At 40.4% G+C, this 27,996-nt stretch overlaps 2 protein-coding genes across 3 annotated transcripts; one reads left to right on the plus strand and one right to left on the minus strand.

The window, feature by feature from the left end:
- Positions 1 to 485: 485 nt before the first annotated feature.
- On the minus strand, positions 486 to 4,511 carry LOC119719461. 2 transcript variants are annotated; one of them, XM_038188934.1, is made up of 2 exons: positions 4,430 to 4,511; positions 486 to 2,766 (listed from the first exon to the last, which is right to left on the minus strand). In XM_038188934.1, exon 2 carries the CDS (start codon positions 2,606 to 2,608, stop codon positions 1,307 to 1,309), a length of 1,302 nt encoding a protein of 433 aa, XP_038044862.1. In that variant the 5' UTR covers positions 2,609 to 2,766; positions 4,430 to 4,511; the 3' UTR covers positions 486 to 1,306. The 2 variants fall into 2 exon arrangements, with proteins under 2 accessions (XP_038044862.1, XP_038044861.1); XM_038188933.1 differs by lacking the exon at positions 4,430 to 4,511 and adding an exon at positions 4,307 to 4,392.
- Positions 4,509 to 27,995, plus strand: LOC119719460 (general transcription and DNA repair factor IIH helicase subunit XPB-like). Its single transcript, XM_038188932.1, has 18 exons — positions 4,509 to 4,637; positions 8,387 to 8,464; positions 9,009 to 9,142; positions 10,410 to 10,646; positions 11,449 to 11,523; positions 12,462 to 12,593; positions 14,002 to 14,210; positions 15,225 to 15,296; positions 15,763 to 15,869; positions 16,360 to 16,536; positions 17,458 to 17,577; positions 19,628 to 19,896; positions 20,961 to 21,097; positions 22,275 to 22,371; positions 23,424 to 23,541; positions 24,530 to 24,678; positions 26,023 to 26,148; positions 27,286 to 27,995. Exons 1-18 carry the CDS (start codon positions 4,607 to 4,609, stop codon positions 27,406 to 27,408), a joined length of 2,391 nt encoding a protein of 796 aa, XP_038044860.1. The 5' UTR covers positions 4,509 to 4,606; the 3' UTR covers positions 27,409 to 27,995.
- The last annotated feature ends 1 nt before the right edge of the window (position 27,996 follows it).

Consider the following 27,996-nt stretch of genomic DNA (forward strand, 5'->3'; position numbering starts at 1 on the left):
TGTGCAATAATCTTAATAAGCCATTTGCGAGTAACCTATACCCTTTGGGATTTACATTTGAAAAACGTCTGGTACAATGACTTGCTCAGAATGCTTGGCACATTTTAACTGTGAATTCTCCAGACCAAAGACACTGCTGCTAATCACATGATTCGGGGCAAGCTCTTGCATAGTTACGTAAGAGACGCTCAGCACCAATACATCGTTCACAATGGGTGAGAATGGCACAAAGACACCAGACCATGCCGGAGCTGGGGGTTGCTAGCATAAGGCTTGCCCCGCATCACGTGATATAGTAACAGTCTCTTTGGTCGGGAGAATGCTACTTTTGCTAGGTTAAAACGTGCAAAGCATCGTATTAAGTCAGCGTTCCAGATTTTATTCAAATTTAACACGCAAATGGCTTATTAGTGCCCCTGACTTCGGTTCACAAAAATGACGCTGGAATTAAAACGACTGGACCAAATCGGGAGAACTTGGTATCATTTTCTTTCTAACAACATGTCCTATCCAAATATATCAATAGTGTAGGTCTCTGATTAGTGGAAGTATGGGTTGCAGTGTGTTTTTTACCACCCCTGTAGTATGCTAAGCTTGCAGAAATATTAACTGAATGAATTTGAAGCTCATCCATAATGAGGTTTTGTAATACTGAGAGCAGTTGGAGGAAACTACATGAAAGTATACACAACATATTAATAAAACTTACATGTATATGATCTATATTCTGTTTTCTTTTCTTTTTTGGCTCAAGTTTTGTTCTCACATTATATTTCCTCGATCTCTTGTTTCCTTTTTTTATATCAGATTTTTCCCAGTTGCTTTGCCATTGGCTCCTGCTAGTTTACAATGTATATCAATTTGTTTAATATCAAATATAAATCTTGAAAAACTGGTACAACTTTAGCCTATACCTTTAAACTTTTGTTCTTGGAACTACATGTACATGTATGACATTTTATACAGATATTGCCATTAAAACGACTTTTACAAAGATATTTTGTAATATTTCAATACTAACAATACATCCATCATATCATGCACAGAGCCAAACAGATTCCCTCAATGGTTACAAATGGAGACCACAGCAGGGGACTCTTAAACACATATTGCCAATGATGCCTGACGCTCAGGTGAAGATGTCTTTGAGTGTTTAAGGACACTTGGAACAAAATAGTGGTACATACATAAACGCTGTATGCGTGTGAATCAATACACGCGCGCGTGTGGCGTATCCTAGCCTCCCACGTCCCTTTGGACATGCATGGGAGTCAGTAACAATCCACCTGCTGTTGCACACACAGCTCTACATAAACATACAAACAGGAACGTCTTCATTACTGCTGATGTCCCACGGCAGAGTAACTGAAATACAGTCATCAAGAGAGGTGACATCATGCCACCAAAATGGAGGCATATATAGCAGTTCACCGGGTTGTAAGATGCAATGGTAAGGCTGAGCATTCCTTAACTTTGGAAACCTTTTGTCGTCTGCAAGTCTGTGAAGATCTACACGGCTAGTGTGAGCACGCTCAGGGTAACTAACATGAGGGTATACATTGTGCGTGTCTTCATGTGAGAAGAGAATGAGTTCTTTTCTCCCGAGAATTTGTGCCAACAAACCGTGGTTGCGATCATAGTGAAGTGGAGTGATGTTACCCCGCGTTCCAATCCATAGCTGCATTGTGGACTGGTTAAATATGCGCGTATATATTTCCTGGCATTCCAATGCAACTGACTTGTTGCTGTGGCGATGACCAGATTTCTGAATCTCCTCCACGGCATCTCTCTGTTCAGAGCTTTCTGATTTAGAGGGCTGGTTTGTGTCCTGGACTTGAAAACTAGTGGATTTGATCGGTGATTGGTTTTGTTTCACAAGTGGTGCCAGAGAAGAATCATCATTACAACTTGTAGCACAATTGCAAGGTGGTGACAACATTTCCTCCCATGGGGAACCAATCTCTTTATCACTTGCAGACTCCAAGTCATGTACCGGACAATGCCCGTTACCTTTACTACTTATATCCTGGCTGAACAGCTCTCTGTGATTGAAACAATCCTCATCTTTGATGTAGCATACAACATCCAAGAGAGCCTTGATTTGATTTGGAACATTAATGTCTCGGAACAAGATCTCGGGCATTGAGAAGGTTCTGAGATAATACCGCTGCTTTTCAGTTTGGCCATCTTCATCAGAGGCAGTGGTTGGGATTTGGACGTTGCAAACATCTTGACCATTAAATACACGACTTAAAAATTCTTCTGCGGTGCAAGTGATTGTTTTTGTCACGTCTGGGTGATTAATGAATTGCCGATTGTCATGTGAAACAAAAACCGGGAGGCCGTCTTGAAATTGATGCTTCAATGCTTTCTGAAGGTAACTGGTTGTCCATTTAGTTTTAGGTAGCCAATCAGAGATGACTTGACTGAGAATTATCGGATGTTTATTTCTGTATCTCTGGTTAAAGACTTCACTGCTTAATTGTTCTGCTCGGAGAATTTCAACGGGTTCATTGTCAAAATGAAACATTGCGGCTGACATATGCACATGTACTATACATCCAACCAGTGAGAGCTGATGTTCAGAAACGTTCAAACCGTTCACCATAAGATACCCAACATTCCTAAGCACTTCTTTGTCGGATCGACATGTACATGTCCATAGGTACAATGTAAATGTACACGGGCATATATGTAGAATGCATACGTTGGCAGTCTTTCAATGAGTTTGGATCTTCAAGATACTTGGCACAGAAATCACTGCATCTGCAAAATTAAAAATAAAAATAGTTGTTGGGCCCCCCAAAAAAATAGTCGGTCTCTGGTCAGACCAAGGTTCCAGAATTGATGCGACAATGCATTTTTGGGGGTTTTTTTGGCTTTTTTTTAATTCAAGCTTGGACTGCACAGACAAGGTGGGTACTATTTTTTGCTTTTCTTGTGGACGTCCTCATATACATTGGTGTCCTCCATAATTTGCCTTTGTGCCCTCCATGATTTGCCTTGGTGCAATTTCCCCATTCCTTGGTACAAAAATTTGAGGAGGTGCAGCAATAGAGGGCGCTGTTGTAGCTACCGCGGACAATTTTAAGAAGAAAAAAAGGTTGACGCGCATGATTAAAATCGATGCACGCGCTGACCAGAGACCGACTATTTTTTGTTTGGCCTAAAAATGTTTATGAAACCCTATACGTCATAGGCCTACAATTTATGATGTATTTGTTACAAATGTAGGTACAGTGGATTTGCAAAATCAATTGCTTACACTACATTCATGCATGCATAAGTCCACTGCGCAAGCACTAGTCCATCACACAACATAATGTCTCAAAACTGCCCAACAGCTGTTTCATGGAATAAAAGGAGGAATCAGAGAGATGCAATTTTGTGAAAAAAAGTGCATTTTTTGATACATTTAAAACTTGATAAGTGAACCCACATGCAGAATATCAATAATGCCGGTGAAAAAAGTGTTGTACTGTAAATAAACTCATTACGTTTGGCAACAACTAACTAAGGAAACCCTAGCTCTAATGCTCATCAGAAAATTGCCAATTGTAATGAATGCAATGCATCTTGTATGGATGACAAATTAAAACAACAAAAACATGCAATTGGTGCATAAACCTATGATCATCTTTTCATATAAAATTATAAGCTTTCTTTAAAAAGCTTCAGTGAATGAAGGCAGTTTTGGGGAATCTCAACTAGCCCTTAACCAGTTTCATGACTAGTGGACTATGTCCCTGCCGTTCATGGCCAGTTGGAATCAAGATTTATAGCCCCATAATTTTGTGGCCAATTTAATACTGGACTACCTTATAAGTATTCCAATAAATTCGCCACATTTATGGGGATATTCAAGCTCATGGCTAGTCATGCATCCAACAATGATCATTCACAATCATTCGTCTGGGCCTCATTGTACGCCTATACCTTGAAATTCAATAAATTCCAAGATTATCTGCTAAAGTTTCATTTGTCATGTTTGTTAAGTTCAATTGAATTTATTTACCAATACCATATTTACAAACTAAATTTCCCATAACATGATAGGTGAACTGATGATCAAAATATTTTGGAAATACTTAACTTAAATAATATAAATTAAATAAAAAAAAGGTTTGACTGGTTCACAGCCCCATAGACCCGTGAACGTGGCGTTGTAGTTTTATACAAATACAAGCCACGTTCATGACGTTCACTGGTCTAACATGTCTAAGCTGCCCCATAGGTATGGTGCATATTTCTTGTTTTGCATTATCCAGCAAGCATAGCGAATTCCCGATAGAGTTTAGACGCTTACACTTTAATAACATTAACAGCTGAGCTTTCCCCAGCTAGGGCCGGGCCTAGGCAACAGCAAATCCTGGGTGCACCAGTAAACGTGTGAATTGAATTAAAAGAGAAGAAATTGTGGGGTACTGACTTTGACTTCTTGATTGCATTCATCACATCTCCGGTTCATCAAATTGCGCCCTCAAGAGATGGACAGCTAGCAGTGTGGTACACTCGGTATCGCCGAACCATCGCGAACCAAACGATTGTGCAATGCGGTTGCGGTATGGTGCGTGTAATCGCAAGACGTAGCCAACAAATGACATGAATGATGGGGAAAAGGGAACGAAAAAATGGAGGTGAGAAGAAAGTTCATGTGGGAATTTCCACACTAACGGGGTACCGGTTACAACTGACTACAAATTTGGGATGAGAGGGGGACACTTGAGCCTGGGTACAGTCATGACAGTTTAGACAGTGGTAAAGAAAAACGAAGTGGCTATCGTTACGGCACTCGTTGTTTAGCGCCCTCTACGATATTTTTTTGATACGCACGCAGGTATATAATTATTTGTTTCCACACGTTTTATCGAGCAGTGCGCCAGCTCAGCCGATAGAGGGTAGGATCTTGCACCGCGAGGTTGCGGGTTCGAATCTCAGTTTTGCACTCGAATTTTTTTCCTTTTCTAACCTGAGGCTTTGGAGGATTTTTTTTTAAAGGGAAATAAAGTCCAAATTTCATAAAGTTCAAATTCACTTTTTTCCTTCTAATTTTATATTTTCTTGTCATGTTTTTTTATAAAAGTTGCCAGGTTGCAGTCTACCGTAACGATAGAAAATGGGAAATGCGTTACGGCTGCCGTAACAATAGCCACTGCGAAAGAAAAAATCGTGACCCGCCGGATTAAAGCGCCAAATTTGGTACACTTATATAGGTCCCAAGAAATCATTCTAGTCGGGGGGGGGGGGGGGGGGGTACCCGATTTTGACGGCCTGGGTCAAGGTCAGGCCAAGGTCAAAGGTCACAAAGGTGTATAATACGGTACGTAGTTGTAGTAAATTTCGACAAAACTTCTGACATTTTAAATTCTGAATAGTATAAAAGGATGTCTGACATTTATAAGAGTTTTTATTTAAGACCTCACATTTTACAAAAAAGTTCCATCAAAAAACCTTTGCCCAACAAAATAGGGGAGTTTATTTTATTTCCGAAAATGATGACTCAGCACTTTTTAGAAAGTTTGCTTTATTAATATGTTAAAGTTATAGAAAAGGGAGCTTTGTTCTTTTTTTCGCATCACTACTTAAGCACATGGATACTACTAGCAAGCATGATCAACGCTCTTCCTTTGATTTATTTATTAATTATTCGTGGTTTATTAATTATTATAATTACAATGTTAGTTGTTACTTTAATTTCAATCATGATTCTATAGCTGATGTCTGTATATAAGTATGTATTGTATATACGTATATCACTTTTAACTCACAAGGCATGAAAGTGAATTGTCAGTTTCTGGCTTTCTATGATGTTTTTTTTCTTCTAAAAATATATTGGTCGTTCCAGTTCACATTTTTATTCTTTGGGTGTCATTGTTTCACGGTGGCACGGTAAGCCTATACGTAAACCTACATTTATACAGTGTACGTACATGTATATGGAGAAGGCGAATACTTGTAATGACATATGTCAAAGTTGTTTTTCATTTGCATAATTATTAGCACCCTGATGTGCTCATTGATTGATTTTGCCTACGCTGAAATTCTGTCCTATACCTTGTGTGTGATTGATTCACAATTCACAAAGCAACAGATTTACAAGAACGCTTTTCATTCCATGAAAGCTCAAGTGAACTTCGGACCAAACTTAAAAATTGCGAGTTGTTAAACCTAAATGCCTATAAATGTGCATACCTTATTACGCCAAATATATATGATGAAAATGATGAAAACGATAAAATGATGAAAACGATAAAATACACGTAGAGCTAGGTTGAAAATTTAGTCAAGAGGTACACAAACTCATCAACTTTTTGGACTGGAGCCAAAGGCTAGAGAATAGCCAACTAATCCGTAAGTTGCTGAGATTTATGATGATACAAAGCTATTGATGTGGAAAGATTGTAATCGTACAGTGCATTCTCTTCAGTTTTAAGGGCAGGACACAAAATTATGAATGAATATAGGCCTAATGTAAATCAAAAAATAAACTCTTATGAAAAGAACAAACAGTTTAAAGAGCGTAGTATGCAGTACTGTCCTTTCTCGACACAATGTATACCTTCCACACTGATATTGATTATCAAACACGGGTAACTACATGTAATATGACCAAGCCATTACACTGGACCAAGATTAGAATACTGGAAACTGATTGTACACCTTCATGCCTTATGAGTAAAGTGTGATGGGAATACATACATTTGTACACACACATATATGCATGCATAATGGGAACTTTAAAACTATCATTATTTTGAAGCAAACTGTTGCTTAATTAAGATAATTAATAAACCATAACTAATTAATAAAAGAATAAAAGAACATTATTTATGCCTGTGATTATTCACATTCCAACGAAATAATGAAAAGATAACAAAGCTTTTAGTTTCTATAACATTAATATAACAGAAATCAAACTTTCTAAAAAGTGCTGAGTCATCATTTTTGGAAATGGCGTGGTCTCGACTATTTTGTTGGGCAAAGGTTTTTTTAATAGATTTTGTTCTGATATGGTTGGTCTCATAGTTGCCTGACATCCTTTTATGCTATTCAGAACTTTAAATTTCAGACTTTTGGGGAAATTTACGTCAACTATATGCAGAATGGTACACCTTGTGACCTTTGACCTTGGCCTGACCTTGACCTAGGGCCCCCCCCCCTCTAGAATATCTTCTAGGGACCTAAACAGTAAGTGTACCAAATTTGGTGCTTTAATCCGGCGTGTCACGATCTTGCCCAAAATTAGCTATAAGCCACAGGACTATCTGGTCTAGGTGTCTATTGTGATCCGCGGTTACTAAGATGGAGTCACTGTTCTAGCCGAATTTCGGCTACATTTGACTGAATATTTGCATATACAAAAAAAAATGATATTGTACAGAAAATCAGCAGAATGTTTTTTTTTGACAGAATAATGAAGATGAAGGAAAATGAAAAAGATTAGAGAAATCTGGCACATTTGGTTTGAAAAACCTTCATTTTTTGAAGGTAAAAAAGAAGAATATTCTTTCCTCTTTTGGATGAAAAAAAAAAGGAAAGAAAAAAGTTGCTATCCGGGAGTTGAACCAGGGATCTCTCACTCATGAGGTACACGCCCTATATCCACTCAGCCACAGGAGCTGCACAAATGGTAATTTATAATGTAGGCTAATTACTCGTAGACGCGTCAAAGCTTTACAATCTAGCCGTATGACCATGCGGGGCCAAGTGTGTGGTGGCACGGCATGCATGGTGGGCGTTGCGGTGGACCCAGGACCGAGCACTGTGCATGGCCACGACGTCAACGTGGTTATGCACAGTGGTGTGGTGCACCATGTACGCTGCACCTGCAGGGCGGCCACACAACTCGACCACAACTTGACCACGCTAAGGCCAAAAAAAAATAAGTCGGTCTCTGGTCAGCACGCGCGTCGATTTTAATCATGCACGTCGATCTTTTTTTCCCCCAAAATGTTCCGCGGTAGCTCCAATTTGTTGTACCAAAGAGCACCAAGGAAAGGGAAATTGCACCAAGGAAAATGATCGAAAGCACCAAGGTAAATTATGGAGGACACCAATGTACATGTACATGAGGACACCAAAAAAAGCAAAATAGTACCCCACCTTCTGTCTGTACAATCCAAGCTTGAAGAAAAAAAAAAAAAAAAAGCCGCGTCGCTGCATCAATTCCGGAACTTTGGTCTGACCTGAGACCGAATATATATATATTTTTTTGGCCTAAGCTTCACACAGTCCGGTCACGTTGACCGGCCCGGTGTATCCCACAAATGATGTATGATGTATAATGACAAAAAAACAGCCCCATCCGCCCCAGCCTGGTCCCCCCGCTAAGTAACCCCTTCCCGGCACGGTGTCTTACAAACGCTTTATGTGGATCTCTCTGCAGATGGCTCAAAAGGTAAAAACAGTAAACGAACCAAGGTGGCAAATATAGACCAGGATGAAGATTCATTGGGGGTGGACGGTGAGTAGTGTAAAGTGATGGGTCACTCATCATACATGTATATCATGTACATTGTTGATGTTCATTTATCTTTGGAAGTTCCATATTTCATTTTGTATGATTGATTTTTTCAGTACCACCATACATGTACCTACTTTGTATGTTTCATACAGGGCCCAATATTAGCAAGAAATCCCCGCTTACTGTAACAGAAAATTCCTTGCTCACAGTTAGCATATAAAATGGGTTAGCAAGGAAGTTGGGCTTAGTATGCGCATACATGTACATGTACATTTTTTTATACAGACTTCAAACAGGATTTTTTTTACTAGCTAGGTCGGTAAGCACAGAATGGTGAGCGTAAGCGTGGAATTCTGTTGGATTCTGTGGTAAGCAGAACTATATGAACGTGATGTATAAAACCAGCCTGGCCGCCCTCACACCTTTACCTCAGGCCATTATCTGCTGTCGGGCCCCTGACCAGTTTTAAATCACATGTTTATAACTTGTTGAACTTCATTACATTGTTATCCCTTCACTCACAACCATCTGATTCTAAACACAGGGACTGTAGAACTACCAGAGAGTGCGTCCAGACATGTAGAGGAACAAGTGACTGAGGAAGATGAATTTGGTGCTAAGGATTACCGCCAACTCCTGCAGCTGAAATTAGACCACAAATCCCGGCCGCTGTGGCTGGTAAGTGTGCTTGTGGCACAGTGCTTAGAAACATCGAGTGTTAGGTTCGATTCCCTCCCCAGGGATGTTTATTGTACCTGACAACAGACAGCAGAACGCTACTGCAGTGGTAGACTTGGTCCAAGACTGGATTTGAATTTTTATTCCCATATTTTGCAGCACATGGTTAAGTTGTCACGGCGGTGGAGGTCTCTATCAACAAGATAAATCAAATCCAGTCTTTGCAATGTTGGCAGCGCTGTATACCTAGGAAATTCTGAGCATACCTCACAGGCATGCATTAGCTTCAATACAGTGTGCGTGAGCATGGTGAGGTATGCTTGGAATGTCCTAGGTAGTGTTGGCAATATTGCCAAAACTGGATTTGATTTCTCTTGTTGATAGTGACCTTGCTTGTATAGACCGCTTGCAGACGCGTTCGATAATCGACGCGCGAAGGCGCGTGACGCCATGTTGTGGGACAGGCGTATATCAATTCACGCACATTTTGTCCCATAACATGGCGTCGTTCACCTTAGCGCGTCAATTATCGATCACGTCTGCAAGCGGTCTATAAGGGGAATAAAATGCAGATCTAGTTTTGAGCCAAGACTACTCTAGTGGGTGAATTTGAACATAAAATGTGATGGACAAAAATGAACTAATGCACTGGCGCAATATTAAAACAGAAACAATAGTTCTGCTTCCGGTTACCCTACTTACGCTATTTTGACAGCCCCTACCCTATTTCTTTTTTTTTTTGAAAAATGAGGAATAAAACCCGAAAACCATCAATAACTACCTTTTATCCATAACATTCACGCAGACACCTCCATATAATTGTACACAAAAAACAATTGCCCCCAAAGAAATTCTCTACCTACCTACCTTATTTTCAAATGTCATGTAATCGGAAGCAGAACAATTTTTTTTTTGCCTAACTATGCAGTCATACATATTTTGATGTTACAACCGCAATTGTTGTGCATGTTGTGTATGGGTCTTTGCCATGGACATGTACTGTCCCTGGTCTTCAACCATTTTTGTTTCTTTTTTTCTCCTAACTAATTTTATTTTAATGGAAAAAAATATATTGTTCTATTTTGGGCATCTGCAACCTTCTGAAGAAAGCTTCACTTGCAAATAGACTGGTTCCAATTCCCAAGGATTCTGATTAGAGGCAGGAAACAGTCCACCCCGTGATGCTAGAAAAATAGCAATTTAATTTTATTTTATCAACTTCTTTGTTTTTTGAAAACTTAAAAGTTGTATGGTGTTGTGTCAACAGGCTCCAGATGGTCATATATTCTTAGAGTCCTTCTCGCCGGTCTATAAGCGCGCCCATGACTTCTTGATTGCTATCTCAGAGCCCGTCTGCAGACCAGAGCACATCCATGAGTACAAGCTGACAGCTTACTCCCTCTATGCTGCCGTGTCAGTAGGCCTACAGACCAGCGATATCATTGAGTATCTACGCAGACTCAGCAAAACCTCCATCCCTGATGGAATCATTGAATTCATCAAGGTAAATGACCTAGATCTTTCACAATTAATAGATAAATAACACCCTGCAGCATGGCCAGACCGCCCTCATTTGATTTGTACATGTATGCCTACATTGTGTGTGCTTGACATTTACACCATGAAAAGTTTTAGGGGATGAATGAAAAATTCATTTACAATTTCCCAAAGTGTTCAAACATAACCCACATTTTTGAATTGGGACTTTGTATACGTGGCTTGCCTTCCAGTTTATCTTACAAAGAAAGGAGGATCCCAGTAAACCTATTAAATTTATAAAGCATTGGAACCTCTCATTATTTACATCATCATCTCCATTGTCATTCCTATGAAGATATGTCACCTACTTCATCCTTAACCCTAATCCCCGTCCAGTCAACTCCAACACTGTTGGAATCTGTTGGAGTGAGTACTGCACTAGTAAACTGATTATGCTTTACATGGGGTCAGGCATACCACCATAATCAGAGTCCAACAGTTTGGGTGTTGAGTTTACCATATAGTGTTGGAATTTGCAAAAGTGAGGAAGGTTCCTAGTAAATCATTCAAGGGGGTTGGGGTTAAAATAATAGAATCATTATTAACATATTTTCACTGTCGTTATCATCATTATCATCTTTCCTACTATTATTTCATCCTGTTGTCAACAGATATCAGCTGCACCACCATTCATAACATTGTCTGGTTCGGAAATGCATTTGCTATGTTCCTGTTTGTTGAGTTTTGTTGTTGAGTTTGTTGAGTTTGTTTATCTGTATCTCCTGATGACCGGTTGAAGTCTGGAAACATTTCAATCTTTTCTACAGCTGTGCACTCTGAGCTATGGCAAGCTGAAGTTAGTCCTTAAGCATAACCGCTACTTTGTGGAGAGCACACATCCAGTAAGTATGTCAACCTTGGTTACTGCGTGGCATTGTCCAAACTGCAGTTTTGTTATCTGTCCATTTTAAATAGCTTGAAGAGTACAACTTTGGAGATTTTTCTGGCTACATCGTGTGACATGACAACAATTTGTAGACATAAGTAACAAAAGTTCTTCTAAGTCTTCCAGGTTATTTTACATCAATACTCTCTAAAAGGACACAGAAATGATAAATACCAAAAAAACGAGAGATAAAACTCCCAACTTCACAGGTGGTCACGACGTACAACAAATCCTCTTTTACTTTGTTTAATTTGGGGGGGGGGGGGGGCTTAACCAGTGACTTTTGGGTGATTTTTCACTCCAAAGATGATCACCCCTAAAAATAGCACTGAATTTTGTCGCCATTTTGAAAAATAATCCCTCCACTCCATTGAAAAGAGAGCAACTTTCAGGTCCATTTTCACCCCAAATTCCCCAGAAATACAGGTTTAAAGACCGCTTCAGGACCGGTGCCCTTTATTTGCTACAAACCCTCAGATGAAGGGGCCGCAAAACTCTCTATTAACCAGTTCACGCTGGGATCATTTTGACATGAATGGAACGAGGCTTGGGATTACTTTTCACTCAACCTGCCAGGTGGGTTGAAGCCATCACCTTCGGGCAGCACACTCATATTTCTGGCCTCTATCGTTGCGAGGGGGTTACTGACAGATATTTCCGGCCCCGCTCCCTGCGTATTTATCCGTCATCCGTTCCAAATACCGCAAAACCTTTGCGGGTATACATTTACACATCATCCGGTGCAAACTGGTTAAGAGAGAATGTGACAGTATGCAAACCGTGATAAGCTGGCATAGGCGATTTTGGGCCATTTCATTGGTCTTGAACTGTCGACTGTCTATTAAATGGTGTTGACATGGTTAACATAATGTGGAAAATTGTCCAATTTGACAGGATGTTTTGCAGAGACTGCTGAAGGATCCAGTGGTGCAGCAGTGTCGGCTACGTGAAGATGTTGATGAGGATGGACAGGAGACTAAGGAAGGTTTCCTAGTGTCTAAGCTGTCTGGCCAGTCTGCTTTGAAGGTAGGACACAAGACACCATCACATGTGGCAGTGTTGTAGTTGAGTACTTTTTTCCGAGTACCGAGTACTGCAGAGTACTTAGGTTACCGAGTACGAGTACTTGTACTACGAGTCCGAGCACAAGTACTTGCATTTCCGAATACGGCCATACGGCAAATGGTTCATTGTGCGTAATTGGCCCAGGCCCAGTCAGACTGATATACAGACCCACTCATGGCTAGCTGTTAAATCTGTTTGTCCGGTCAAACTGAAAGTAGCGATAAACTAGGTCCTGTGTTAAGTCAAGCTATACCCTTTTTTGAGTACTGCTATTCGAGTACAAGTCCTGTGATGATCGAGTACAATTTCGACATGTCCAGTATGAGTACTTTGCTGCCCGAGTATGAGTACCGTCATTACGAGTACGAGTACTTTGACATTCGAGTACAAGTACGAGTACTCTAAAAAAAAATTACTCGAGTATTACTCGAGTACGAGTACTACAACACTGCTGGTGGCTTGAGATTCGTAAAGGTAAAGTAGATCATCATACAAATGTAACATAGTTTGAGGGTGGACAGTCGATATTAGTTTCCGAGGTATTGGAAGTTGACAAAGGGAACTAGTTTGTCAACTTCCAATACCGAGGGGAGCTAATATGGACTATCCACCCGAACTAAACCATGTTATATTTGTTTTACTACACCTCATACATATTCAGTTGCTGAATGTTCCCATTGCAGTATACACCTCTCGGGCATTAAATCTTCGGAGAAACTTGTCCAACTCACTAGAAGAATATTATTGCTCTAGGGCGGAACAGGGACTAACTTTGCATTATGGAAAGCCATTGGCTTGCCTTAAAGCACACTGGAGACAGTGAGTTGATATATTACATCCACAACATCAATGGTTTTGATTTGCTGCTGCAACCAGCAACACTTCTAACTAATGAAATTCCAGTATGCAGTCCCATGTCAGACCTTCTATTCGAAATTTTGCCGAGGAGTCCTTAATGGCTCAGAATTAAAGAAAGTAAAGATATGAATTTTGAATTATTTATCAAAAAGCTTACTTGGATTAAAGATCATACTGGTACAAAACATCCCATGAAATTATTCTGTGAGGCTTGCTGTCATTAAGAAGAAATCAGGAAATGTAGTTTGATCAAATGATCATTTGATTGACTGATTTTTGGAAATGTGCTATAGACAAAATCATGTTTTATGATCAAAAGATTGAGCAGTTTTTTTACTGTTTTCACAAAAAAGTGTAATATCCACTGAGTTGAAACTTCAAAGGTTCAGGTTTTGAACATTCTGCGTTGGATTTTGAGTCGTGTTATTATTGGCAACAGACAAATTAGTGACTGAAAAGCAATTGATCCTAAATGCCTTTAATGACCGTGATGATGTATTGTTTATCTCAGCTCAATCAGCCCAACGCCAATTCCACCGGTACCCCGGGCTCGTCTGCCAGCCAAGACGGCGCTGAGCAGAACGGTGAGGAGAAGACGGAAATCCCCTCGGATATCTACGACTTCTACCAGAAGATTGACCGGGAAGATGAGGAAGGGGAGGAGCTACAGACGGTGTCGTTTGAGGTCCGACAAGAAGAGATTGAAAACCTACAAAGACGGTGAGGGCTTGCTTGTATGGTTAACTCAAAATTTAATATCATTATTGTCATTATTATTACGGGAAATGGTACCTTTAGGGAGTCATTCCAATAGGGTTTTGCACAAAATTGTAACCCCTATTTTCCCTTATCCTACCCCACGAATTCGGTACATCTATGTTTTGGACCACGAGCAATTGATCTAGCCCATTTGTGAAGTAAAATTTTGCCTCTAATTAAAAGGAGTTGTGGCATTAGGGTCCTAATGGACAAATTGGGATACCTACAGGACGGCCAAACTACAAACTGTGATTGTGGGGAACTTCAAATAATGAAGCACTTATTGTGCTGCTCAGATCGCCAGATACAAGACCTGTGTACACCAAAAGATCTGGCTGATTGCACTGAGAATGCAAATTGTTTAAAACTGTTGTAACCTGCTGGTGTGGTGGAAATTGCATGCCTTGGTTAGAGAGACATGATATATATATTAGGGAGACATTGAAATGTCTCCCTAATGTCCGGTGTCTCCCTAAGGTATAACTTATGACTAAAAAAATGTCTCCTAATAAAGGGTACATTAACAGGATTTGCTGAAAAGATAAGTGGATGACTTGTTATGTTACCACAGTTTTTTTTTTTTGGAAGGGTGACCACTGCCTCAATCCTTCAAAATCCTCTAACAATTACTGTTAATACAGTGCCAATGCTATCCAGAAGCAGTGCAGATTATATCCAGTATAATCTAGGCAAATTTATGTCTAAGCATCAATAATGCAAGGTACAGCTGAACCCCTTGACACAGTACATCCTCCAAAACTGACAGGCACTCAACCGCCATACAGCTTCAATCCTCCAAAAGCACCTGGTTGATTTTGGAGGTTTGAGGAGGGTTAGGACTAATGCGGTTAATAGTTATGGTTGTTACATTTGTGCTGTATTTAGTAACCCACTTGGATTTCATAGTCATTCTGCGACCAGACAGCATTTCATTTGATCAGATTGATTAACAATTTGTTGGTCGTTTTCCAACAGATGCATCGAGTTGGAGTTTCCCCTGTTAGCTGAGTATGACTTCAGAAACGACACACACAACCCAGACCTCAAGTTAGTAGTATCAATATGTCTTAGTATCAATATGTCTTATTTAAACTGGGGAAAGTCTCAAGAATAATTTGGCAAGGGGTTAGAGACATACAGAGCAAAAATAGTTAAGTTTCTTTTTGGGGGGTTTGTGTTCCACTTTTTTTTTACTCTCCCTGTATGTGAGGCGTTCTGGAAAATTGAGACAGAACTGGGCAGGGGTGGAAAAGGGGGTTTGTGCATATAAGGTATTAGAGACTACAATTATCCCTCATTATCCCTACAATAGGTACTGCTTGTTGTACTTCAATTCTGTTGACAAGTTATGGCTGTTTGATGTTGGCATTTATGAAAAATATGTTCACAAATGTGAAAAAGTAAAATACTGAGAAAAAGGCCTTCCAAGTTTCAATGTTTTTTTCCAATTTAGACACTTTTTCCCGAAGTGAACCACAAGGCTATATTTTTTGGACATTTTCTTTTCCTGCAGCATTGACCTGAAACCAACCACCGTCTTGCGTCCCTACCAAGAGAAGAGTTTACGTAAAATGTTTGGTAACGGCAGAGCACGGTCAGGGGTGATTGTCCTTCCATGTGGTAAGATACATTAAGTGATAAAACCGATTCTTGAGAAAATTTAATAAGTTAAAGAAAGGTAGCGCAGGACTTACAGATTACGATTCAGCTGAAAAAAACATTCACCACCCCTTCAAATTTTGGTTTTGCCCCACTGTATTGCAAAATGACAATTTCCAACTTTATGCTCATTTTATTGTGAAAGGTCACAAATAAATGCTGTTGCTTTTTTGGCACATAATGACCTAGATTTTTGAAGTCAGTCATACATTCTAGTGCATTATATGAGAGATTATATAGTGATATTATTTAACTTCTGTCGTTGTACTTGTAATTGTTCTTGGTTCATTCCATACAGTGGGGTCTCCACTCGACAAGCTCATGCTTTTTGGAGACCTCCATCCATCCATACACAATAATTCAAACGTTAAATAATTATATATGTACATGTATAAGTTGGAAAAATTTAAGATTTGATTGATTGATTGATTATATTACTCTCCTGCAACAGGTGCTGGGAAGACATTAGTTGGTGTCACGGCAGCCTGCACAATACGTAAGCGTTGCCTGGTACTCTGCACCTCAGGGGTTGCCGTGGAACAGTGGAGGTCACAGTTCAAGATGTGGTCTACCGTGGATGATTCCATGATTTGCAGATTCACCTCCGATGCCAAAGACAAACCCATGGGTAGTATTTGAAATCTTTCACACATTGTGTTTTGAACTCAACAAGGTTGTAGTGTTTAGATATTCAGTGAAATCTCGATAATTCAAACCTGCTGACTCAAAAACCCTTCTAACTCAAAGTAAAAACTTATTCCCGTCAATTGTTGTTGAATAGAAAATTTGTTGGATAACTCAAAACTCTACTTAACTCAAAATGTGAGCCAGTTCCCTTGAGGTTTGACTTATCGGGATTCTACTGTACATGTACTGTCTGTGATTCTACTGTACATGTACTGTCTGTGCTCTTCACCCAATTCTATTGTTGATCCATTGAAATTTTCAAGTTGTATTGTTTTATTCTAACCACATCAATGCTTTGTTTCCATTTTGATCGTCTGCAACCTTTATTCCTTAACTGAACTTGGACTACTTGTTTCATTCTGTGTCTCTTTTAAATGTGTTTATTGAAAAGTTGAACAAAGATATTGACTGTAGCGGGGTTTGAACCTGCGTCCTCCGGATAACCGTTCCGGTGCTCTACCAACTGAGCTATCCAGCCCTATGTTGGCAATTGCCCAATTTGTCAAGATCTTTGTTCAAGGGGCACTAGTCCGAAGCCATAAACCTGTATGTGCCATGTAGCCAGGGATCACACCCAAAGTTACGATACATACACATACTTCAGAGAGGATACAGCTTTTATTACAAATATGCAAATGAACCACAAAGGGAATCTGACTAGGTGAATTCACCCAAGGAGTTTCCCTTTGTGGTTCATTTGAAAATCTTATGAAAGTGAAAAACTTTAGCATTACTAAAAAAACATAGCAATGTCAAAACAACTGTTTAATTTATCCAAGCCTTCATCCCACAAGCTTTGAATCACACTCTGTTGAACACTTAACTCTCTTTGTCATTGTCATTTGTTTGTTTACTGTATCAGGGTGCAGTATAAGCATAAGCACCTATTCCATGGTAGCACATACCACCAAGAGGTCCTGGGAAGCTGAACAGGTCATGAAGTGGTTACGACAACAAGAGTGGGGACTCATGCTGCTTGATGGTAAGTTCCAAAATTACTTTCTTAGTTTCAGGTCAAGAATTTGGCATTTGTACTGCAGAGCAGTTTTATAGTCAAGGACTTTGTTAATTAGGGAGTGTGGCGTAGTGGTTAGGGTTCGTGACTCATGATCAGAAGGTCAGGGGTTAAAATCCAGCTGCTCGTCATATGCACCCCCACTGCACCCCCACTTGCCTCTCTCCACCCAAGAGTATAAATGGGTATCAGCATTAGCTGGGGAGTAACCTGCGATGGACTAGCATCCCATCCAGGGAGGAATAGAAATATTCTCAGTCGTTTCATGCTACTGAAACTGGAGATAAACGCCGGACTGATGGGTCACATTGGCTCGTGACAGGCTTTACTTTTTTTGCTTTATTTATTAACATGGGTACAGGTACAAGTAAGATATATTGTATAGTGCTGCAGCCGAACCGAACTAAAAATAGCCGAACTTGGCCTTCCGAACCGAACCCGAACCGAACCGAACCCAAATGTTTGGCAAGTATTTGTTGATAGTGCTAGCTAGGAATGCTAAAGCTTGCAATGAAAGGGCAAAATTAACGCGTACGAATGATTGAATTTTAATAACGTGTTGAAAAGTCTCCGCATTCATCTTCATTATTTGCGATGTTCTAGCAAGGCATACAATAGGATATTGGGGCCGATACGCTTTGAAATCATCGTACGCACCTGGCAGGGATAGCCTGTGGGCCGCGATAGGTACCGGTAACATGTCGCAATTGACGATGTTCATTTCTCAATGTCATAAACTCAAATTGTAACGGTATTTTGTTTACACATCAAAAATGAGACTCTTTCTTCAACTTGTGTTGTATAGCATGTGGAAATTGCGGTGCCTATTTCTTTTATACGTGCACGGTACACACGTGTTTGTTCGAACAGGGGAACGGCCTATATGCTTTTCATTGTAGCCCTATACATTGAACATGTATATTATGTATGCACTTCCGAAGTCGAACCGATCCAAAGTTCGGAGGAAAAAAATCGAACCGCAACGAAACCGAACCCAACTTTGAGGATCAGTTGCAGCACTAATATTATACTCAAGTAAAAGGGCGAATGGACTCCATTCACTAACAGTAAGTTGTGCTTTGTGACCAGTTTGGAAAGCCCCAGTGGGAGGGACACACCCTGTGCACATATCAAAGTATCAATTTGTCCACAGTGTGAACCAATATGGTTGTTTTTCATCTTGTCTTTCAAGGTGTTGATAACACATAAACATGGATAAACAGAATCAGCAAACATTGTAAAGATAATTCCTGAAGTTGTGCATCTCTTTACAGAGTAAAGAGTTCGCTGAATTCCCTCAACAAAAACAAATCAAACCTTTTTCACTGATCTGTATGTATTCAGCACCAAAAAAAAAATTTTGTGAGATTTGAAACATATCCTGTATGAAACTGAGGGTCTACCAACTGAGCTATCTATCACTATGCTGGCAGTCTCTCAATTTGAACAAAATTGAACAAAGAAATTGACTGGAGCGGAGGTTGAACCTGCGACCACCAGAATACCATACCAGGGCCCAATTTATGGCTCTGCTAACCACAGAATTCCATGCTTACATCACCATTTTGTGCTAACTGTGCTAGCAGAACAATTATGAATTATGTGCTAACCATGTAGGCACAGAATCCTTAGTTACGGGATGTACATGTACATATGCGCAGAAGCCAAAATTCCTCGCTAACCCGCGAAACACGCTTACCATAAACACAGAATTTTCAGCTACAGCAAGCAGGGATTTTTCGCTAACAGTAAGAAGAGCCATGGAATTTGGCCCTGTACTCTACCAGTTGTATTGTCCAGCCCTATGCTGGCATTTTCTAGTTTGTGAATATCTTTGTTCAAGGGGCACTAGTCAGAAGCCATAAACGTATATGCCATTAGCCATGGATCATGCCCAAACTCGTGATGCTGGCAACATCAGCAACTTTTCAAACCTGTGCAATTAAATGGAGATCAAAGGTGCAGTAATTAAACCATTCTTACTCCCCCTCCCTCCCCACCCACCATCTGTCATCAGAGGTGCACACCATCCCAGCCAAGCAGTTTCGTCGAGTCCTGACGGTAGTCCAAGCCCACTGCAAGCTGGGTCTGACCGCCACGCTGGTGAGAGAGGATGATAAGATCGCTGATCTCAACTTCCTGATTGGACCCAAGCTGTATGAAGCCAACTGGATGGAGCTACAACGAATGAACTTCATTGCCCGGGTACAGTGTGCTGAGGTCTGGTGCCCTATGACACCGGAGTTTTACAGGGAGTACTTGGGCATCCGAACACGAAAACAACTGGTGGGTTTCAATATTCTTTTAATTAAGGTTCTAAATGCAAACAAATAAACATTGTCTGCTGCTTTAAGAGCGTCGGTCTTGATATTCGCAATGGAGAAAAACAATGCATGCATGCATTACTTACTCAATCTCTGTCAATATTTGTGCACAAGTGAAACTCATACTACATCAGTAGATGCTGTCATTTTTATAGAGCTCTTTGATATAAAACCAAATTTAATGCTGGTTTTCACAAGATTTAAAGGGCAGAACCCAATATAAAGTTTACATCACCCAGACCCAAATTCCATCTTATGAATAGTTTGGTTGTGGTACCCGCAGCTACATCAGATTCAAACCAGCCAGCTGACCCCGGCAAGCTCGGTGGTCAAGTGGTAAGACGTCTGCACTAGTAAGCAGGAGGTCATGGGTTCGAGTCCCACCCGTGAAGTGTGTGAATTTTTTCTCACAGTCACTCGGGACAATGATGAGTATACAGTGTTTATAACAATACGTCAGTAAATGGCAAAAGCCAATATTAATGCTGGGTTGGTTTTTTTCCAGATCACCTTGATGACATTCTTTATGTGAAAGTATCTTCGGAAGTAGAAAATAATAACAAAAGTATATTAAAAAAAAACGTTTGCATTGGTCGTCTTTTGTTCGTTTAGAAATATTGATTTAGATGATTTAAAGCATAGCTCATATGAAACATACTACACTTACATGAGTATCTGTGGTAATCTGCCTAAATACTACCAAAATGTCCACTTTAATTTTTGAAACCATGGAATAATAATTTTACAACCCCCCTCCCCAACATTCAGGTTTCTGTAATGGTCAGAGCCACCGTGTCATTCAGTGTCTCTTCAGCCCCTTCAGCCTTTTGTAAGATTCTTCATTTCAGCTCCGTAATGTGCCGGCATGCAACATGATGCCTGTTGTACAGTTTGCCTGTTTATGTAATGGACAGCTTTGGACAGAGGCAACAAGTGTTTTTAAATGCATGAAAGACAATGTTACTTCATTTTCATCAAGTTACAATTTTGCTCAGCTCGGTACCAATGGTTTATTCGCCTTTACAGCTCTTGTATGTCATGAATCCCAACAAATTCCGTGCCTGCCAGTTCCTGGTTCGTTTCCATGAGCAGCAGAATGACAAGGTCATCGTTTTCTCCGACAATGTCTTTGCTCTCAAGCATTACGCCATCGCCATGGATAAGTAAGACTTTTACAACTTTGCAATAAAAAAATGCTGTTTCAGGGTGCAGCAATGCATGCTACAATGTAGATACAGTGATTACAAACCACTGATCTCTGTCTACTGACTGTTGAGCGCATACCCCATATGCTGCACACTTAGTTGTGTGGCTTTTTGGCCAGTCCACCCCGGGTCTATGCGTACAGTACAGCATGTGCTGTATCAAGATTTGATTCGGTTTTGGTTCACGTACATGTAAAATAATGCTCAAAAAGGACAAGCTTCTGTAACACTCAAAATGTGAACCGCAAAGGACAAACGGTAAACCACAATGTGACAACAGTGAATCACAACGTTTGAGGACAGATCTAAGACGGCAAGCTGTCCTTTTCAGAACACCGACATGGTCTCCTCTGTATGGCTTCAGTTAACTTTGCTTTGCGGTTCACTATTTGCTATTCAGCTAGGGCCCGTCTCAATTCATATCTGGGACGAGTTCCGGACAAGTTGCGGGTAGAATCATTCACTTTGTCTGGAAGAAGCTCTGCATTTGTCCGGACATATTTCGGGGAAATTTTCTTAAACAACTGCTTGACTCACCAATACTGATAAGGCCAGAAAAAAGTTCTGCTTCCGATTACATGGCACTTTAATAATAGGGTAGGTAGGTGGGGAATTTTTTTTTTTGGGGAGGGGGGGAAATGTATTTTGTGTATGGTCATATGTAGGTGTGTGCGTGTAGTCAAGGGTAAAAGGTAGTAATTGTTGATTTTTGGGGTCTTTTTCTAATTTCCCCCCCCCCAAAAAAATTATGGTAGGGGCTGTCAAAATAGGGTAGGTAAGATAACCGGAAGCAGAACTTTGGGGGGGGGGGGGCCTAATTTCATTGCAGGAAGATTGCGGGGAAGTTGTTCAGAATCCTGCAACTTATACCCGATACAACATCCGCAACTTGTCCGGAACTGAGGAATTGAGACAAAATTTTAAAAAAAAATTACAAAAAGCAAATTCTCCTATGGACCTTTTAAATGATGTCATTTACAGGTACAAATATACAAGGTTTTATTCATTTAACAACTTGACACACAGACATGACAGACTCCATTACCATTTCCACAAAAAAGTCTCAAAAGAAGACAAATCAGCCTATTAAAGTCCAACTTACCTGATTGACACCTTGATATTTTCCATTCATCAGACCCTACATCTATGGGCCAACCAGCCAGGGAGAGAGATTACAGATCCTACAGAACTTCCAGCACAACCCCCTGGTCAACACCATCTTCATCTCCAAGGTCTGTTGGTCTCAGCTCATGACTTAAACAAATGTGTAATGTACCTAACCCTTTAGTAAACTAGCTGCTGCATTATCTGTGCAGGAAGAGTGGATGGTACCATGAAGCCTACTTACGAGAAACTCTAGTGTGGACAATATTTGTGAGAGTGTTGCATGAAGTGCACATATCCACATCAGCAAAAGCATTCAAACATGTCACCATTGAAGGTGCACTTCCATAGTCCAGCTTTGGTTCTTGTAAAGAAGTGAGGTCAGTGAAACAAGTAATGAGCTCTTTGCATGACTGAGCCACCGTAATCATAATGACTGTCGAGTGAGGTCACTTGTAGGGTAGACCATTTGTCATTTGTGTATTGTTTTTGTTTGAAGCAACAAAAATACTCAAAATCTAAAGACGGGTGCTTAACAACTAACCTGATGAAGTTTTAGCTCAGTGAATGCTGTATATTCCGAGAAAACAATATTCTAGGATCTTGATTTCAATTCAGAAGTTGTAGAGTCGTGTTTTGAATTGCACCATTTAGGACAGGTTCTCATTCAGCCGATTGTAGCTATGTGATGTCACGCACTGAACCGACAAATAATAGCAACCACGTGTGCGTTGTGTCAAGCTTGCGTGCACCCATGCACAGATTGGCCGATTTCAAACCAACTACAAATGGAAATGTCCAAAAAGCATCACTTGACGCTTCTTTGGAAATGGCCTTCTTTTATTGTTTCCTTCAAAATGACAGCATACCAGAAAGAATAATTTCAGAGGCAGTTTATTGCCATTATTATCTTTAAAACAAGTAAGATTTTTAACAATAATTTCGTCAGTTACTTTTTGTGTACAAAAAAAGTGGGATGTTGCATTGACTAGTATCATGGACTTAACTTTCAGTACTACTTCCTAGTGCTACTGACCAGCTTGGAGTTTATACGCATCGCCCATCCAGAAGTTTAGTACTGTTACTTCCCTGATGTCTGTGAGCGTTGACCAATCAAAAAAGTGCGTTTGCTTCATAAATATGTATGAGGTATGAAAATGCATTTTATTTTTGACCCAAGGTCGGTGACAACTCCTTTGACTTGCCTGAAGCCAACGTACTGATCCAGATCTCCTCCCATGGTGGCTCGCGGCGGCAAGAGGCACAAAGACTGGGGCGGATCCTCAGGGCCAAGAAAGGTACGCCCAATACTCGCCAAGAAAGAAACTCATATCTCTCAAGTACCCTACATCTGTTTAAAATCGAGCATTGCTTTGTATGATGCTTGATGTGCAATATGTTAACCCTACCTCCCTAGCATGATTGACTAGGAACCATACCCATCCTGGCAAATTCCAACACCATATGGGAAACTGCACGCACATATTTCTGACTTTGATTCTGGAGGTGTGCCAACCCAATGTAAAAGACTGTCAGTTTAGGGGTACTGTACCCATCCTGACAGATTCCAACAAAACATGCTGTTGGGGTTTGATAGGTTGAGATCTGTTAGGGTTAATGCAAAGAATGTGCTACTGGTTTAATGAAAATGGTTGGATATTGGAAGATTGAGGAACCCTCTAAGCAAAAATATCAAGAGACGTCTGGCACAACTTTTGCAGTCATTTTCGGCGGTGTTAGTTACGTAAAAAAAACTGGTAATGGAACATTTCAGATCCTCTCATTGCTCAACTTGTGAAAGTTGTTACATACCATTTCATAGCATTGTATTTGAGGTAAATGAAATGCCGTTTTATTTTTTTCCAGAGTTTTTGAGTGCCACCTGATTCAGAAGAAAGTCTTGACAAAACAGTTTTCAAAATGTTAGACGGGGATGATTCTACAACTGTTTTTGTGATTGACATGAAATGCTCCCAAACATCCAAGATGGTGCACAGCTACACCAAGTTTCATGACGTCATTCATGAGTTTATTTCACACTGCTCAACTAATTTGTTTTGTAAATTTGTTACATACGTAAGCTAAGAATTGTTCCATGAAGTCGATTGTAGCTCCCTAAGAAGTATACAGCTCATTCTGCCATTCTAGTATAATGGCTGATTCCTTAACCAGGGGTTAACAATACTCATCGCTACGTGGACAGGTATTGGGTATGGGATGCATTCTGCTTCCCCTGTGCTCTTCTCTTGCAAGTTTTGATCTACACAAGTTTTTTTGTTCCTTCAGGCGGGGCAGCAGAGGAATATAATGCCTTCTTCTACACGCTAGTCTCTCAGGACACGCAGGAGATGTACTACTCCATGAAGAGACAACGCTTCCTGGTCAACCAAGGCTATAGCTTCAAAATCATCACCAAACTAGCTGGCATAGATGAGGTGAAAATGGATGTCAACCCCCCCCCCCCCTCACCCCCTCTGACCACACAAAACCCCTATCACCCCAGTAACCTCCATCCAGAGTTGTAACGAGTCACTGATGTTTGTGACTCAAGTCGAGTCGAGCCATTTTAAAGAAGTGACTCGAGTCGAGTTGAGTCATTTGGTCAAGAAGGTCGAGTCAAGTCGAGTCACAGTGTGTAGTCGAGTTGAGTCGAGTCAAATATTAAGCTCGAGTCAATTGAGTCGCGAATATTGCACTATATACCAAGTAAGGACAAGAGAGAAAGTCATTTATATCACTAACAGTTAACAAGAAGTGAAACTTCGATCCTATAGGATATCTGGTTTGGCTTCAGATCTAGAATTGTTTTCGCTGATCACTGACAACATTACAAAACTGTTTCTGATGATTTAAAAGTGGGCATGTATCTATTTAATTTTTAAAAGGAGGGCATACATTTAGCCGGCGTTCAAATCCAAGAGCTGAATACGAAATCGTCCAAAGCCAATAATGATACCATGAATTGGAAAATGTGTTTAAAGTCCGGTTCCGGGATAGTATTTTGTGCATTCCAGAACCACAAAGTGCGAGTCTGTGACATGTTGTATGTTTGTACACAACAAGCTACTGTTGTGCCATACTGTATTCGCAAAGTGACGTGAACATGAATTTTGCACCATAAGTCATTGCAAATATTTTTCACAAAGTTTTGCTTATATTTTTGGGACTTGAGTCTAATATATGCCTTCACTTAAGTCGAGTCGAGTCTTCTGATGAAGGACTCAAGTCGAGTCGAATCAGTGACTCGTGTCAAGTCCAGTCATTTACCCATAGGGACTTGAGTCAAGTCACTAAAATTGTGACTCGAGTCCAACTCGAGTCATTGACTCAAGTCATTAAAACTTTGCCCCCATCACCCTACTCGCCCATATCACATCACTCCCTTGGCAGGAGAGTAGAAACCCCACACTATTGTGTTGAATAAAACGTGATACCAGAAGGGAAAGTTTCTTTTTCCCCTGGTTACCATAATATTCTCAATAAGACTTTTTTCTTGCATACAACATTGTAGTTGCACATGTTCTTTTCTTTGCATGTTTTTTTTTGTTATTCCAGGGCCCCGTCCGCTACCTCTCTATTCATGATAATGCACCCAGTCACTGCTAAGTTGTAGATAACAATTTTTTGGAGCAAAATGTTGGTTTTATTAGTAGCACCCTCTGTCAGTGCTTGTGGTCAGAACTAAATCAATAATCAATAGTTGTGCAAGGTCTTTATTGTATTGGCAGTGTAAAACTGTTCTTTTCCGATGTCTTGATTTGATCTTGTCTTTCCCACAGAGTAATTTGAAGTACAGCTCCAGGCAGGAACAGCAGCAGTTACTGCAGCAAGTGTTGTGTGCATCAGACTTGGATGCCGAGGAGGAGAAATTGCCCGGTGAAAGCAACACCAAGTCATCCTCACAGGTAAGAGAACGGACCCGTGGTCATGAATTGCTGTGTCCAAAACCAAAGTACAATCAGGATTTCACTGGTCAACTGTTACATGGCTATTATGTATATTTCAGAAGGATTCAGCCTGTGTAGATATATTGTATATTGGCACTGTATAACCAGGACTTCCAATGGCATGTAAAAGAAAATTGTCTTAGATACTGTAAATTTGAACTGAATTTATGTTCTGCACAGTCGCAATTTCCTTTAAACCTTTTCATGACCACATTCAGACATTATTATTATTTTCTAAAAAGTATATGTTAATCACTCACTGTTATTATGTTGTTGAAGTTCTAGGTCTCCGTCACAGATCTCAAGGTCCAGGTCACAGTCAAGGACCTCTTGGTCTCTGTCTTAGAACTCTGGGTCTAGGATCTTCAGTTCTGGAACTCCTTCTTAGGACTTTAGGTCTTGGTCTGGGTCTCATTCACAGTTTTGGAACTCTAGTCTCAGACCTACAGTTCTGGGTCTCATTAATTTAGGTCTAAGTTATGGTTTCAGTCTTAGTCTTGGTACTCCAAGTTTAACTTCTCAGGTCTGGAACTCGGGCCTTCAGTTTTGGATCTTGTAATTAGTCTTGTGTCTTAAAGTCTGGGTCTCAGTCTAATGCTTGGAACACCTTGTCTAAGTTCTCAGTCTTGGCACTGGGGTGTTGGTCCTTCAGTTCTGGACCTCAGTCTTGGGTCTTCAGGCATGCGTCTCGGTCTGAGTCTTGGTACTCCAGGTCTAACTTCTCAAGAAGTCTTGAAACTCTGCTCTCGCACCTTCAGTTCTGCACTCATTTTTTGGCCTTTGTCTCTGTCTGTCTGGGACCTTTAGGTCTCAGTCTGGGTCTTGAGATCCAGGTCTCGAACCTTCAGTTCTGGCTCGCAGTCTTGGGCCTTTACGTCTAGGTCTTGGTGTCGGTATCAGTCTTATAACTACAGGTTTTGGTCGATTTTTAGTCTCAGTCCATAAGGTCTGTTTCGGTGTTGGATCTTCAGATCACAATCTTGGTCTAAATTTCTTGAGCCTTCAGAGAACAACTGCAACTCTGGTCGTAACCGTTTCTTGTAACTCAATGTGGATGTGCCTAGTGATTTATTGGATTTCTTATATTCATTGCAGTATGTACGTCGTGTGGGCAGCATGAGCTCCATGTCTGGTGCTGATGACCAGGTCTACGTAGAGTATCAGAGCAAGTCAAGGAAAGGCCAAGCTCAGCATCCACTCTTCAAGAAGTTTAGATGATCTTCAACTCACTGGAAGACATCAATTTCGGTCAGAAATCCATGGACTTGAAGTACATACTTTGGCTACGAGACAATCAAGAAAGTCTGCCAATTGCAGAAGGCATTTCTGTGTTCCCAGATGGAAAAGGAACATCGTGAACATTTTGAAATACCCCATTGGATGACCAGGATTTTAAGTTTCATCCAATAAGTTTATCCTGTGGCTACTAGCTCTTTACATTGTTGTTGTGTAAACTATCAAGATGTTTATAGAAAATATCCGTAGTCAAGTACATGATGAGTACAAACAATACAAGTGTGCATACAAAGAAGCAGAGTACGAGTACTGCTGCACTTCATGAAGGCCAAGCAAAGTGAAGAAACTTTCGGACACAACTGTTGCAATGTCTTTGCATTTCTTTGGGATCACATAATTTGTGAGGGGTTCTGGCAAAATGAGACAGAACTGAACAGAGGTTGAAATGAGGGTTTGTAGGTATTAGGAAAGAGAATAAAAATGCTCCTTTTTGTTGCACTTCCATCGGGCATTCCATTGACAAGTTATGGCTGTTGAAAGGAAATTCCTAAAAATTGTATGTTTTGGATT

The sequence above is a fragment of the Patiria miniata genome, unplaced genomic scaffold (assembly GCF_015706575.1).
Source record: "Patiria miniata isolate m_02_andy unplaced genomic scaffold, ASM1570657v1 HiC_scaffold_8, whole genome shotgun sequence".
In the NCBI taxonomy this organism is placed as follows: domain Eukaryota; kingdom Metazoa; phylum Echinodermata; class Asteroidea; order Valvatida; family Asterinidae; genus Patiria; species Patiria miniata.

Excerpts from the sequence above, each read along its gene's own strand:
- LOC119719461 (XM_038188934.1), bottom strand. The coding sequence starts at position 2,608 with ATGGTGAACGGTTTGAACGTTTCTGAACATCAGCTCTCACTGGTTGGA.
- LOC119719460 (XM_038188932.1), top strand. The coding sequence starts at position 4,607 with ATGATGGGGAAAAGGGAACGAAAAAATGGAG. Across the intron at positions 11,524-12,461 it reads TTGTGGAGAGCACACATCCA|GATGTTTTGCAGAGACTGCT; the intron begins GTAAGTATGTCA and ends CCAATTTGACAG. Across the intron at positions 24,679-26,022 it reads AACTAGCTGGCATAGATGAG|AGTAATTTGAAGTACAGCTC; the intron begins GTGAAAATGGAT and ends TCTTTCCCACAG.